At 39.1% G+C, this 13,861-nt stretch overlaps 1 protein-coding gene across 7 annotated transcripts in view; it reads right to left on the reverse strand.

Moving 5' to 3' along the window:
* ZNF454 (zinc finger protein 454) overlaps positions 1-13,861 on the reverse strand; it is a 29,235-nt gene that overhangs the window by 5,292 nt on the left and 10,082 nt on the right. For 6 of the 7 annotated variants that reach the window (XM_043467046.1, XM_043467045.1, XM_043467049.1 and 3 more), the window contains 2 exons: positions 12,079-12,205; positions 11,588-11,677 (listed from right to left, as the gene is read on the reverse strand). In XM_043467046.1, coding sequence (XP_043322981.1) covers positions 11,588-11,677; positions 12,079-12,205 — 217 coding nt within the window. The remainder of the gene's footprint in view (positions 1-11,587; positions 11,678-12,078; positions 12,206-13,861) is intronic. The other variant, XM_043467051.1, reaches the window with a different exon arrangement.

A 13,861-nucleotide genomic window follows, 5' to 3' on the forward strand; every position in this document is an offset into this window, starting at 1 on the left:
ACTGTCTAAAGTCATCAGATATCACTTGAGGCCAACTTGATAGTCTAACATTTGAGAGAGAAGGGAAATGCAGAGAGGTGATCCAGTTTTTTCCTCACAGAATTTGATGCACTCTTGTTTCTCAAGGCAAGAAACGAAGCTAAGTAGAAATTTAGAATTCTCTATAGTCTTATAGTACTATTGAGCCAAAAATGAGTTCAGGACCTTCTCGGGGTGGGGTGAGTGGTGGTCATAGTAAACATATAAAGCTCTCAGTTGGGACTCCAGGAGGGCTTCAGTTCAAGGGCTTCAGTTCAACAGCTCAGTAGCAAGGGCTTCATGAACATTCAACCCAATCTCCAGCTAAAGAATCCCTGGATGGGTCAGGAAGGTTTGCTTTCACTCCAGCTGTCTACCAGAGGGAAGGCAAACTTTCTCAGGAAGGAAAATAACATTATCCAGAGCCTATTCACCCCTTCATACATAATTTCTAGGATTCAATCTTAAACTACCAGGAGTACTAAGAAATTACTGAATCAAGATAAAAAGCAAATAATAGACAAAGATCCTCAGAACTCAGATATCAAAGTTATCAGACATGGGGTTTAAAAATAAGTGTGAATACTATGTTCAATAAAACAGATAAGAACGAGAATTTTAACAGAGAACTGGAACCAAAGAATCAAGTGAAAATTCTATAACTGAAGAATATAATAAATGAAATTAAGAACTCAATAGACAGATTTAACAGCATATTATCAGACATAGCAGAAGAGAGGAATGTGTGCTGTGGTCAGTCGTGTCCGACTCTGTGACCCCATGGACTGCAGCCCACCAAGCTCCTCCGTCCATGGGGATTCTCCAGGCAAGAATACTGGAGTGAGTTGCCATGCCCTCCTCCAGGGGATCTTCCCAACCCAGGGATCGAACCCAGGTCTCCCTTATTGCAGGTGGATTCTCTACTGTCTGAGCCACCAAGGAAGCCCAGAAGAGCCTCTGCACCACAACTAAAGAATAGCCCCCATTCCCTGCAACTAGAGAAAAGCCTACACAACAAGGAAGACCCAGCACAGTCAAACTAAAGATAAATAAACAAAATCATTTTAAAATATTATTGCACAAAATAATACTAGTAATGTCTTGAGAGGTTGAACATATATACATAATTAAAATACGTAAGAAAAGTTAATACAAAAGATGAAAGAAAATAGAATTGTTTCAAGTTATTAGCATTGCCTGGGAATTACTTATTTTGGATAGTAATAAGCTGGTTTTATTTACTAGACTTAGCAATAAAAGACAGTTAAAGAAGATACAAGCTCTTATGGGGGAATATAGAACAATAAAAATAGTTGATTCAAGAGAAGGCAAGCTAGAAGACAAAAAAGAGATTTAAAGCAAGTGAGTAAAGTTGAAAATAAATAATAAAATAGCAGACAACCAATACTATATATATTAGTAACTGGTCTAAATTATCCTATTAAAAACTAAGGTTGTGAGACTATATTTAAAAAAATAAAATCCAACTATATGCCACTCATGAGAGAAATGCCAGAAATATAGATCCAGAAATAAAAAGAAAGAATAGAAAAGGATGTATCAAGCAAGCACTAACCACAAGAAAGCTGGTGTACCTATACTACTATCAGACAAATCTCATTTAATTAGAGAAAACAGACTTTTAAACTGTTCATATTGACTAAAGGTTTGTTCAATTATCTAGGAATATATAACAAACCTACATTTACGTGTAACATAACTTCAAAATGTATAAAGTAAAAATTGGGACTATAAAAGGAAAAAATAAATCTTAACAATGATAGATATGTTTGCACACCATTCTCAATAACTCAGAAATCAAACCATTAAGAATAGGGTGATATGAGCTATAAGATAAACTTGACCTAAATGATATACTGAATATTTGGAACACTATACCCAACAATGACAGAATATATATATTTAAGTCCATACATAACATTAACCAAAATGGAGAAGGAAATGGCAACCCACTCGAGTATTCTTGCCTGGGAAATCCCATGGACAGAGGAGCCTAGTGGGCTACATACAGTCCATGGGCTCGCAGGAGTCAGACATGATTTAAGTGATTAAACCACCACCACTAAAGTAGAAAAAACACATTTCACAGGACACAGATCATTCAGAATGTGTACTCTGAACTCAGTGGAATTACACCAGAAATAAATATCAAAGTATCAAAAAGATAGTTAGGAAATCCACAGATATTTTAAAACTAGCCCATACATTTTAAAATAACTGACAAAACAAAGAAGAAATCACAACACAAATTGAAAATATTTTAAACTAAATGATAATAGAAACATGAAACATAAAATGCAGCTACAGCATAGTTAGAAGGAAATGTCTATCTATCTATATCAATTACCAATCTCACGAAATCAGAAAAATAGAATATTAAATACAAAGGAGAAAGGAATAACAAAAATAACAGAAATCAGTAACTTAATTAAAAATCGACAGGCCTCTACCAAGACTAACAGAGAAAGAAAGAAGGCACATACTACCACTACCAAGAATGATACAGCAATAGAGACAGACATGGAGAACCGACTTGTGGACACGGTGTGGGAAGGAGAGGGTGGGACAAACTGAGAGAGCAGCATGGAAACACAAACATTACCACACGTAAAACAGACAGCTGGTGGGGACTTGCCGTGTGACGAAGGGGGCTCAACCAGGTATTCTGTGACAACCTGGGGGGGGGGGTGGGATGGGGTGGGAGGCGGGAGGGAAGCTCAAGAGGGAGGGGACATATGTATACCTATGGCTGATCCATGTTGATGTATGGCAGAAACCAACACATCAATGTAAAGCTCCAATTAAAATAAATAAATTCTATCTATTATCCTCCAATTAAAAATAAATAAATTTAACAAAATAATGATAAAGGTGACATCAAAACAGGTTCTACTGAGAGTTATAAGATAATAACACAATGAGGAATTTATGCCAATAAATTAAAAAACTAAGTCCTAGGAAGGTACAGTATACCAAAACAGACACACACACACACACAAAACAGAAAATCTGATTGGTCCTATGTCTAATAAATACATTGAATCTTCAATTTAAAACCTTCTCACAGGGGCTCTCCTGGTGGTCCAGTGGTTAACAATCCTTCTGCCAATGCAGGGTACACAGGTTTGATCTTGGTCCCAGAAAATCCCATATGCCTTCAAGGAACTAAGCCCATGTACCACAACTGCTGAGCCTGTGTTCTAGAGCCTAAGGGCCACAAGAGAGGCCGCTGCAATGAGAGGCCCATGCACCACAATGAAGAATAGCCCCCCTGGCCACAACTAGAGAAAGCCCACGTTCAGCAGTGAAAACCCAGCACAGCCAAAAATAAAACAAATAAAAATTAAAAGAAAAAATTCTCATACAGAAATGTCCAAGCAGATGGCTTACTAGTGAATTCTTCTAATCGTTTAAGGAAGTCCAATCTGTATACAAATCGGCCAATGGGACAGATTATACATACAGAATCAGACCTATGCACATGTAGTCCCCATATGTATGACAAAGGTAGGTACATTGCATACAATGAGGAAAAATATAGTCTTTTCAGTAAATGATCTTGGGTCAACTGAGTATCTTATGTAAAATATGGAAAATAAATCTTCCATAGAGGAAAACACAGAAGATCTCCATGACTTTACATGTCTTAAGTAGAACACAAAAGACATTAACTATAAGCAGGGAATACCCTGATTAATTGGACTATCCTAAAAAATTAGTACTTCGGTTTATCAAGTAACACCATTATTTCAGATGTGAAATAATATTTATAATACAGCTATATGACAAAGGAACAAACCCAAATATGCAACCCTACAATATATCAATGAGGAAAGATCAGCCAACTAAATAGAAAATAGGGGAAAGACTTATAGAAATTTTACAGAAGAGAATATTAAATGATTAATAAAAAAGTTAAAAGATGACCAACTTCAGTCATAAGTTGAGATATAATGAGATACTCCATGTATCTTCTAGAAGGGTGAAAATATTTAATGACAATACTAAGTATATAAGAGGATATGGAACCCTCATATCTTGCTGGCTAGAGTATAAACTGGTATAACCACTTAAACTATTTGGTTTAAGCCTATTAAACTTGCATACTCATGAACTTAGTACCCCTAGCTATATGCTCAAGAGAAATGTATAATGTACATTCTCTAAAACATGTATAAGAAAGTTCGTAATAGTTTCAGTACTACTGATAGCTCCAAGCTAGAAATAAAACAAAGGTCTAGCAATAGTAGAATGTACAAATGGTGGTAGGTTAATGCAGTGAAATATCATACTTCAATGAGAATGAACTAACTACTGCTACATATGACAACATGGATGAATCTCAAACATAACACCATGGAAGGTAAGAAGCCAGACACAAAAGAGTAGACAAGTATGATTCCATTTATTAAACGGTTTAAAACAGGCAAAGCAAAGCTATGGTCAAGGCAGTAATGATCTGTAGGACAAAAGAAACAGAGAGGATGGGAGGGGGTTTCCGGTATTTGAGTAACATTCTATTTCTTGATATAGGTGCTGGTTATACTTATACTTTTTATAGTATTTATATTGTAAAAATTACACTTGTAATTTATGTATTTTCCTGTGTCAGAACTACTTCAATAAAAGTCTACCTTAAAAAATCTGGGAGCAGCTTTCAAAAATAATAATAATTATAAACATAATTATAAATATAATTATAATAATTATAAATAATAATAATATTCTGGTTCAATAAAAACAATTGTCAACTTTCCTTTGTAGCAGCTATTAGACAGCTATGTCTATTTAAAGCCTTTTCTTGATTGTGATCATTAAAACTTACCACCTAATATAAGAGAAAATTGGCTTTTTAATGTTTTGAGTTACAGGAAAACACTCATCTAATTGTGTATCAACAGGGGGTCAAACACACTTTGGTTCTACCACACTAAAGATGAACTGAGATGGGGAAAGACTGGATCCTCAAGTCAGTTCTCACTGGGGCCCAGGTCACTTCATGGAGGCTGAATTAGGAGCAATACCCAAAGCTGCGTTGGCCCAAATTAAAAAAACAAAGTATGGTTTTAAACAATTAATATAGAACTCGAGAGTATCAAGCAAGGCATGCAAGTAGTATGATCCAAACCCTATGCAACATAGTCAAGAGGTCACACCCAGAGAGGGACCAGAAACTGACCCAGTTTCCTCCAAATCATCAAAAGTTTCAAGACCTGGCACCATCAGGTACATCCGGCAATGGCAGTGGGTAAAATAAGGAGTATTGGTCAGTTTGTGTGTGTGAGTCGCTTCAGTCACGTCCAACTATTTGCGACCCTGCGGACTGTAGCCCACCAGGCTTCTCCGTCCATGGAATTCTCCAGGCAAGAACACTGGAGTAGGTTGCCATTCCCTTCTCCAGGAGATCTTCCCGGCCTGGGGATCGAACCCAGGTCTCCTGCATTGGAGGCAGATTCTTTACTGTCTGAGCCATGAGGAAGCCCAAGGTCAGTTTAGGAAGACTTTATTGCCCCCAGGTCTTCCCCAACTCAGAGAAGCGAGAGAGCTTCTCTCTCCCAGCTGAGGAAAACCTCTTTAAAAGAGGTTTGTAAGCAATCAAAGAGAAAATCTGAGAACACAGTGCCTATAAAGGGAGATGAAAGTGTTTTTGAAAATCATTGTATTTAGAGGTAAAATATTTTAATTGTAAAATGTGAATAAGAGCTTACAAATAACACATGAGTTCTTAAAAAAGATGGCAGAATTTGAAACCTCAATAGAGAATTCCCACCATAAACAATTGGAAAACCAGGGAAAAAAGTGAAAAAAAAACTATTTTTAGGCAATGGACAAATGACAGGGAAAGATTGATTAAGATATTTTTAAACTCTCAATAGATGAAATGGAAGACACCTGTCAAAAAGACACCTGTGAAAACTGAAGAAACCAGTAGTACAAAAAAAATCCATAAAGATGGAAATTTTAATAAAAAGTTAAAATTACAAGACCAGTCCAGGAAGAATCAGGCATACCATCAAGAGAAAATAGATAAAGCTAAAGATGGAAATTAAAAAATACTAGAAGAAAATGTCCTAGATCCACAGGGCAGAAATTCAGATGGAAGGCTTGCCAGTGCTTAATGGATCCAAGTATAGGACCATAACAGGGTCCATCACTGAGAAACACTGGAGTAAATGCGGGGATCCTGCAAGCTTTCAGAGAGGAAAAATGGATCACACACGATGAAGAACCTGAATGATTTTGGATTTCTCAATACCAGACTGAAGACTAGAAAATACTAGAGCAATGTCTTCAGAATTCTGAAGAAAAAAAGACGTCCAGTGCTGAATTTTACCAGTGTTATGGGAGAAAAAAAGACATTGACAGAGGCTAGGTTACCAAAAGCTTATTCCCGTGCATCCTTTCTTTGGAAGCTACTGGAAGACATGTGCCACAAAAGGAAGAGAGAAGCCAAGGAAAAGGATGACGTGGGACATGTGGGCCAGGAAAGATGGGATTTGTAGGAGGATAACAGCTAAGGACCTGCTGGAACAGAGCAGGTCAGATTGCTTCAAGAGAATTTTCCAGGAAAATGAAATTGTTAGGATGACCGCTGACCTAAAATTCTTGAGAAGAGATGCAGATGAGAGAAGGTCTGAGATTAAATTAAACTAAATGAACCCCATGAAAGACTGCTTAGGAAAGCAAAGGCAAAAGTCAGAATTACTACATGCGTCAGCTGGGAACAGCGCTTCAGAATGTCATCACTGACTATTTCTCTGACCAAAAACACACTATACTGGGAGGACAAGGAATGGAAAAGGTAGTAAGATGCGTAGTTGGGGAAGTGAGTTTAGTCCTCACTTTTTAGAGAAGGAATTCAGTAAATAATACCTAAAATTGAGGTCAATAGGTAGCAATATAAACACATTCCTTGAAGACATGGAAGCAAATACACCAAATAATCTGCTAACAGGAGAGAAAACGGTTATTTCTAAAGAGGAGAGAACAGGGATAAACAGGGACAAGAGGCCATCAGTTTTCATAATGAACACTGTAATTTCATTAAGCTAAATGTATTATTGTGATGAAATTTAATACTGAAAATAAAGAAAAAGAACAGAATAAACTCCAAAAAAGTCAAAGGAAAGAACTAATGAAGAGCACAATTTAATGAAATAAAGATAAAATAGAAAGCATCAATAAAGTTAAACATTTCTTTATTAAATTTATTTAAAAAGGGAAACTTTGATAAGATTTATACAGAAAAAAAAGACAAAAGTAAATATTATTAGAAAACAATTACGCTTTGATTCAACAAATACATAATGGGACCTGGTGAGCTGAAATACAAGAGCAAATGTGATCAAGTCTTTCTCTCATGGATATAAGGGTAGAAAGGATCATTTTAAAAGGACACAGAAAACGTTAAAATAAAGATCATTAAGACGAAGACTGATTAAGAACTTCAGCCAGTAAAGAAAGAGAAAAGATAAGCTATAGACTGGCACACTGTTAACTGATAAAGTATTAGATTCCTGAATATCTCCTATAAGCAAGTAAGACAAACTGTAACAGAAAAATGGAGGAAAAATATGAATATTTCACAAAACACAAATAATCAACATATGAAAAGATGTTCAATTCCACTAGGAAACAAGGAAGCACCAATTAAAATCATAATGAGATAACACTTCTCAGGAATTCTGAGAAATTATACTTGAGTAACAGGAACTTGCATCAACTATTAGTATAATTAGGACCAATTAATTTAATCAGCAATCTGGAACCATCTAGGAGAGCTGAAAAAGTATATACTCTTAAACCCAGTATTTCTACACCTATGAATATACACCTAAAGAAACTCCCAAACAAGGCCCATACATTTTAGGAAGCATGTACAAGAATATCCAGGTCAGCAGTATTCAAAAAGCAGCAAAAAGTCTGGAAACAACCTACAGTCTGTCAGCAAAACAGATTTAAGGTATAGCCATTGAAGAAGTATCAAGTGTCAAGAGGTATCAAAGCTACACATCTCAACAAGGATTTTTAAAATGCAAGCTGTGAGACTTCCCTGGAGGTCCAGTGGTTAAGACTTTGAGCTTCCAATGCAGGTGGCTGGGGTTTGAGCCCTGGTGGGAGAACTAAGATCTCCATATCACATGGCTTGGCCAAAAAGTTATTTAAAAAAAAAAAAAAAGCAAGCTGTGGAAAAGTATCTATAGTGTAATATATATATCAAGCTTTAAAGCATGCAAAGCTAAACAATATTACTCAGAGCTATGGATAAATGTGGGCTTCCCAGGTGGCACCAGTGGAAAAGAATCCTCCTGCCAAAGCAGGAAACACAAGAGATGCAGGTTCGATCCCTGGGTCGGGAAGATCCCCTGGAGCATGAAGTGGCAACCCACTCCAGTACTCTTGCCTGGAGAATCCCATGGACAGAGGAGCCTGGCAGGCTATAGTCCATGGTTTTGCAGAGTTGGACACGACTGAAGTGACTTGGCATGCATGCATGGATGGATAAATGTGGTGAAGGGCATAAAGAGCCAGTGCTGGAGCTAATGTAAAACTCAAGCTAGGGGCTCTCTGGTATGAAAGGAGGAAGATTTGATGAGGAGGACATATCAAACTTCACAGGTGGAGCTGTGTTCTGTTTCTGGACCATGGAATGTGGGGGCTGTTTGCCTATTCTTCAGACTGTTCAAAATACACCAGTATTTTTGGGCTTTCCTTGTGGCTCAGCTGGTAAAGAATCTGCCCACAATGCGGGAGACCTGGGTTTGATCCCTGGGTTGGGAAGATTCCCCTGGAGAAGGGAAAGGCTACCCACTCCAGTATTCTGGCCTGGAGAATTCCATGGACTATAGTCCACGGGGTCGAAAGAAGTTGGACACGACTGAGCAACTTTCACTTTCATGGAGTGGGGAGGCTGTTTACCTATTCTTCACACTGTTCAAAATAGTACATGTTCTGTTCTGTAGACAGGGTTACAGTATCAAAATACATCTGTCTGAAGTTAAAAAAAAGGAAATCATAATGCTAAGTGTTAAAATAATAGTATGAAAGAGAAATAAGAGCTAATTCTCTACAAAATATCTCAACAAATTTTAGAGAAAAAAAAAGCAGATAAAAATGAAAGAGGATATAATATAAAATGTTAAAATTATAGATGAATATCATGCACAGTTGTAAATGAATACATTTCATAGCTCAAAAAAAGATAATTTAAAGCTAAAGGGCAAAATGTGCAATTGATATAACAAAAAGAAACAGAAGATATAAAGAGATTAATAAATAAGGAAAAAATGTAAAAAGTTACTAGCAAACTACTTAAATTAAGGGATGAGGCAGTTTTCCTCAGGTTTACTTAGCGAACAATTTCTGTATAAGTAAAACTATTTTGGAGAAGGGTGGAAAATCACACAGTTTGAGGGTCATGCTGGTTTAACCTTCATCTTGCCTTGCATATGTTAAAATTAGTTAACCACACAGAAGCTTGTTTTCCTGTAAGTAGAGTTAATCATCTTTGCCTTACAAGTTGTTAAGGTTGAAATGGGGCAGCTAACACATCTTCAGAGATCACCACAAGGGCTCAAAAGTCAGCTCCCTGTGTGTACTAGCTCACAGCCCAGAGAAGAGAAAAATTTTAAAGGAAAGCTACCAGAAGGACTTTTTCTTACTATGAAGAAAATTTAGTGTCTGTCTAAACCAAGAGTGACTGATGCAACAACAGAAAAGTTCTAGATCCTCTCCCTTGAAAAATCATAGATAAACCTATTATCATTGTTCTATATGGTCTTTTAAGTCCCAGCCAGTAATTAAGAAGTGAAACAGAAAGAAGAAAACCTAAAACTAAAAATGATTCATTGAATAAGAAGAATAAGAATTGGAGAGGGACATGAGGGGAATAAATATTTGGAAACAACTACCACTTTTTTATAACAGCAATTTGCAGTTGAAAAACAAAAGGAAAGAGGTTATATTAAAAAACAAAAATATAACTTTAACAGGAAATTGAAGGAACTTTTTGGGGGTAATTCCCTGGTGGTCCAGTCGTTGGGTCTCTGCACTTCCATTGCCAGGAGCCTGGGTTTGATCCTTGGTCAGGGAACTAAGATCACACAAGCCTCGTGGTGCAAAAAACAAACAAACAAACAAACCCCAAAACTATATTGGGAGATATAAAACAAGATTTCTTTCTGTGTCTGACTGGCTGACCACTAATCATCCTTCATGAATCAGCTCATGGTTTGGGGTGTCCAGGAAATTCAGAAACAAGTGGTGCTGGAGCAGAGGTTTGCGAAATGCATCTGGGAAGGGCTGAATCATCATTCCCTGGATTTTCATGTCATTACTGACAACTGACTCTAAAATCCCTTCTAGGCATAAAAGTCCTCCTCAGTTTCACAATCATCCCACAGAAGTACAATAAAGAATTTGTGTCAATGACGAATAATGGAAGAATTAAAAGAATAAATGATGTTATTATGCCAGAGTACTCGGACAGTGGATTAATTTCTTTTAATTCCCATCCCATCTTTTTCTGTTATAACACTGCTTATATAATACAGAGTGAAATACCAAAAGTGCCTTAGTTTGGCTGTAATAAGCACACAAACTCCGAACACTACTGAGGCAAGTTAAAAGATTTTGATAACTGAGTTTTGGAGTTAAGACATTTAAATTCTATAACAGATTAGATCCTAGACATTCTAGGTAAAGTTATTTACTGTAGGATACAAAGTCCTCCCTACTTCATTGGGTTCCTGTGAAAAATCAATAACAAAAGGTTTTTAAAAATATTTTGCAGTTGGCAAAACTGGCAGAAAGTGAAAATGTTGTAATGTCTTGAATAAGGCAATAGCTCTCTAGATTTGGGGAGAGGCCCCCCTGCTCCTGCTCTTGAGCTGCCAGATCCGATGGGTTCTTCAAAGCAAATAACAACCACTAAACTAGCGTGTTCTCTGTATCCCTAGGCGATAAGTCTTTGCCACTTACTAGGTGCCAAGCACCTTGCTGGGTATGAGCAAAACAAAACATGCAATAAATCTGGCTACGTGTGTACGGTACTTACAGCCCCGCGCAGCACCGGCAGAAGGTGCAGAATAATAAAGCTGGTGCGGGTACATGTGGATGAACAAACGTGAAGGTGGTGGGAGAAATCTGCAATGTTTGTCTGGAAGAGCTGCCTCAGTGGGCACACAGTGACTGGCCCGGGGGACCAGAAGCTGCTCAGCTGTGTAAGACCCAGTGCTCTCCCTCCTTACTGGACGAGTCTGACAGAGACTGCATGGCCAGGTGCTCAGGGGACAACAGGACAAGCAAGCACCGTGCGTGGCACAGAGCTGCCCACCTATGCCGAACAGAGAGAGGAGAAAACCCACAGAAAGGATGGTCCAGAGAGGCACAAGCTGCCACAAGAAAGGAGTGCCAAATGCACAAGGGGACAAATGTGGCAACAAAGCATTTAGGTGAATGTGAAGGGAAAAGATGCTCGTGTCTCAGTCCACAGGCCCGGTGCACATGCTGAGTCGCTCCCAGTGCCTCCCACATGCAGGATGCTTACCAAGACAGAAGCCTCCCAAGGAGTCCTCTGGCATCCACGCTTCCCCTTTTCCCAACTGCGAAAACATATCTGGTTTGGGTCCTAAGAGTCCTGTTTTTGAGGGAGGGAAAAAAAAAAGGGCCGTATCTGTTCATCCCAGATATAAAATCACTGCAAGGATGAGACCTGGAACTTCCTGGAAAAGCTGACGTGATAGGAGCCCAGGGTAGAGAAGAGTTCCCAGGAGGAGGAAAAGAAGGTTCAGGGGTGACAAAGCCAATCTGTTCCTGTCCTTCTTCCTACTAGAAGGGAGGGAGGATTTGACTTCTAGTCACCTTTGAGACATCTGCACTTAGACTCCAAAGAGCCCTGTGCCCAGGACACAGAGGAGGGGCACTGACATAACATGCTTAGAACAGCTCACTCCCAGTCCAAACTGCTCATGGAACCAGTTCAAGGATTCCAAAGAAACCTCCCAACGTGAAGATGAGCCTCCAGAGGCCCCCACTTACCCAGGGACACCAGGTTGCTGTAGTTCTCGAGCATGACATCCCTGTACAGGGCCCTCTGAGCAGGACTCAGCTGCGCCCACTCATCCCGGGTGAAAAGCACGGCCACATCCTTGAAGGTCACCGATTCCTGTAAGGGCAAACCCATCCCTGTTGACTGAGGGCTTCTCCCTTATGTGGCTCTCTGGGAAAGGCTTGATGAGGAGCTGGCTGAGACCTGCGGGACTGTTAGCACAGAGCAGGCTGGTCTTCTGTGAGAAGGGAAGCATTTCCTCAGGGTCTCTAAGCTTTTATCAGACTTTGTTTCCCACTCTGAAGAAAAAGACCTTGTGGAAAAGATACTCTTCCTCAGCACTGGGACTTCACAGTAGCTGTTCATTGTGTCCAAAATATTTTCTCCCATCTCCAACAAACTGCCACAGCCCTGCCTGTGTCTGCACCCCTATGACCAATCATACCCAGGTCCTGGCTTCAAAATTACGCCTTCAGCACCCCTCCTCAGCTGTTCCCGTATCATCTGAGCAGGGTCATTCAAGCACTGCCTCACTTTACTAAGTTTTGGTTTACTTTCTATTTCCCCCACTGCACTATTAACTCCAAGAAGCTATGGACCATTTCTTCTTCTCCCTTGTCTTGCCATCATGTCTTCTAGAACATGGCCCATGTACCCAGCACCCACAATATATGTTACTCAGCAATTCCTGTTTTCCTTCAGCTGTTCACCTGCTCACCCTCAATACACACATACCATTCCCATGAAAAGTCCTTCTGAACAATGTGACCTTATTCCCTCTGATCACAACTCATCCCTTCTGTGGAAACTCTGGACAAGAGGCCAAGGGAGCTAGTGTGCACTGAGAAAGAAGAGTTAAGTAGAGGCCCAGCGAAGAAAGCGAAGGGTCCAAGAGAAAGGACTTTCAGGTTATTCTAGACCTTCCCTGCATAGCTGAAGTACAGTTGCATTTTTGCCTTGACTTTGGGTGATACCCAGTATCCTCCCAATAAAGGCCTGCTTTTGCTTAGTCTGAGTTGGGTTACCTGCACCCAGAGCCTTCCACAAAGTAGGCTGAACCAAAGAACACCTGTTTGACTGAACCCATTAACCAATCTGTCAGGACTGTTGTTCACCTTTGTATCACAGGCATGGAACATAATATTTGGCACATTTTACACCCCTAACATAGGTCTTTTGAAAGGCAACCAAAAGTACAGCAGCTTGTAAACCCAAGACAATTGTGTGACACCAACAATGAATTTGAGGAAAAGGCTAGGGAAGGGAAATATCACAGTGGACTGGCACCGTGAAGAAAGGTTTCAAAGGAAAACCAGTGCCTGAGATGGGCTCTAAAGGACGAGCTAGAAATCAAGGAGAAGGGTGAACAACCAGTAAGCTGGGACTGGGATGACACAGTACTTTCAATCAGCTGCTCAACCCGTCAGTGATTTCTGCCACAGATTCCTGCCCTGGACAGATTCACATGTCAATAAATTAGAACAAATTCATCAGAATTTATACACTCAAATGAATGCTGTCTCCTTCAAAGTAGAGTCCATATCCTTATTCGAAAAAAGCTAGCACTGCTCAAAGTTTTCTAATAATTTATTGAAATTGAAAACATACCATTTGAAAGATTCACTGGTAACCAACATTCCTCTGAAGTAAAAAGCCAAATACCATTGGAAAAAAAAGTGTCCAGTAAATCCTACCTTCCTAAGAAAGCACTCCAATCTCACTCTTCTATCACTGTTAGGCATTGCCTTTACCACTTTAGACCCTTAATTTTAG

The sequence above is a fragment of the Cervus canadensis genome, chromosome 4, assembly GCF_019320065.1.
Source record: "Cervus canadensis isolate Bull #8, Minnesota chromosome 4, ASM1932006v1, whole genome shotgun sequence".
Lineage (NCBI taxonomy): Eukaryota > Metazoa > Chordata > Mammalia > Artiodactyla > Cervidae > Cervus > Cervus canadensis.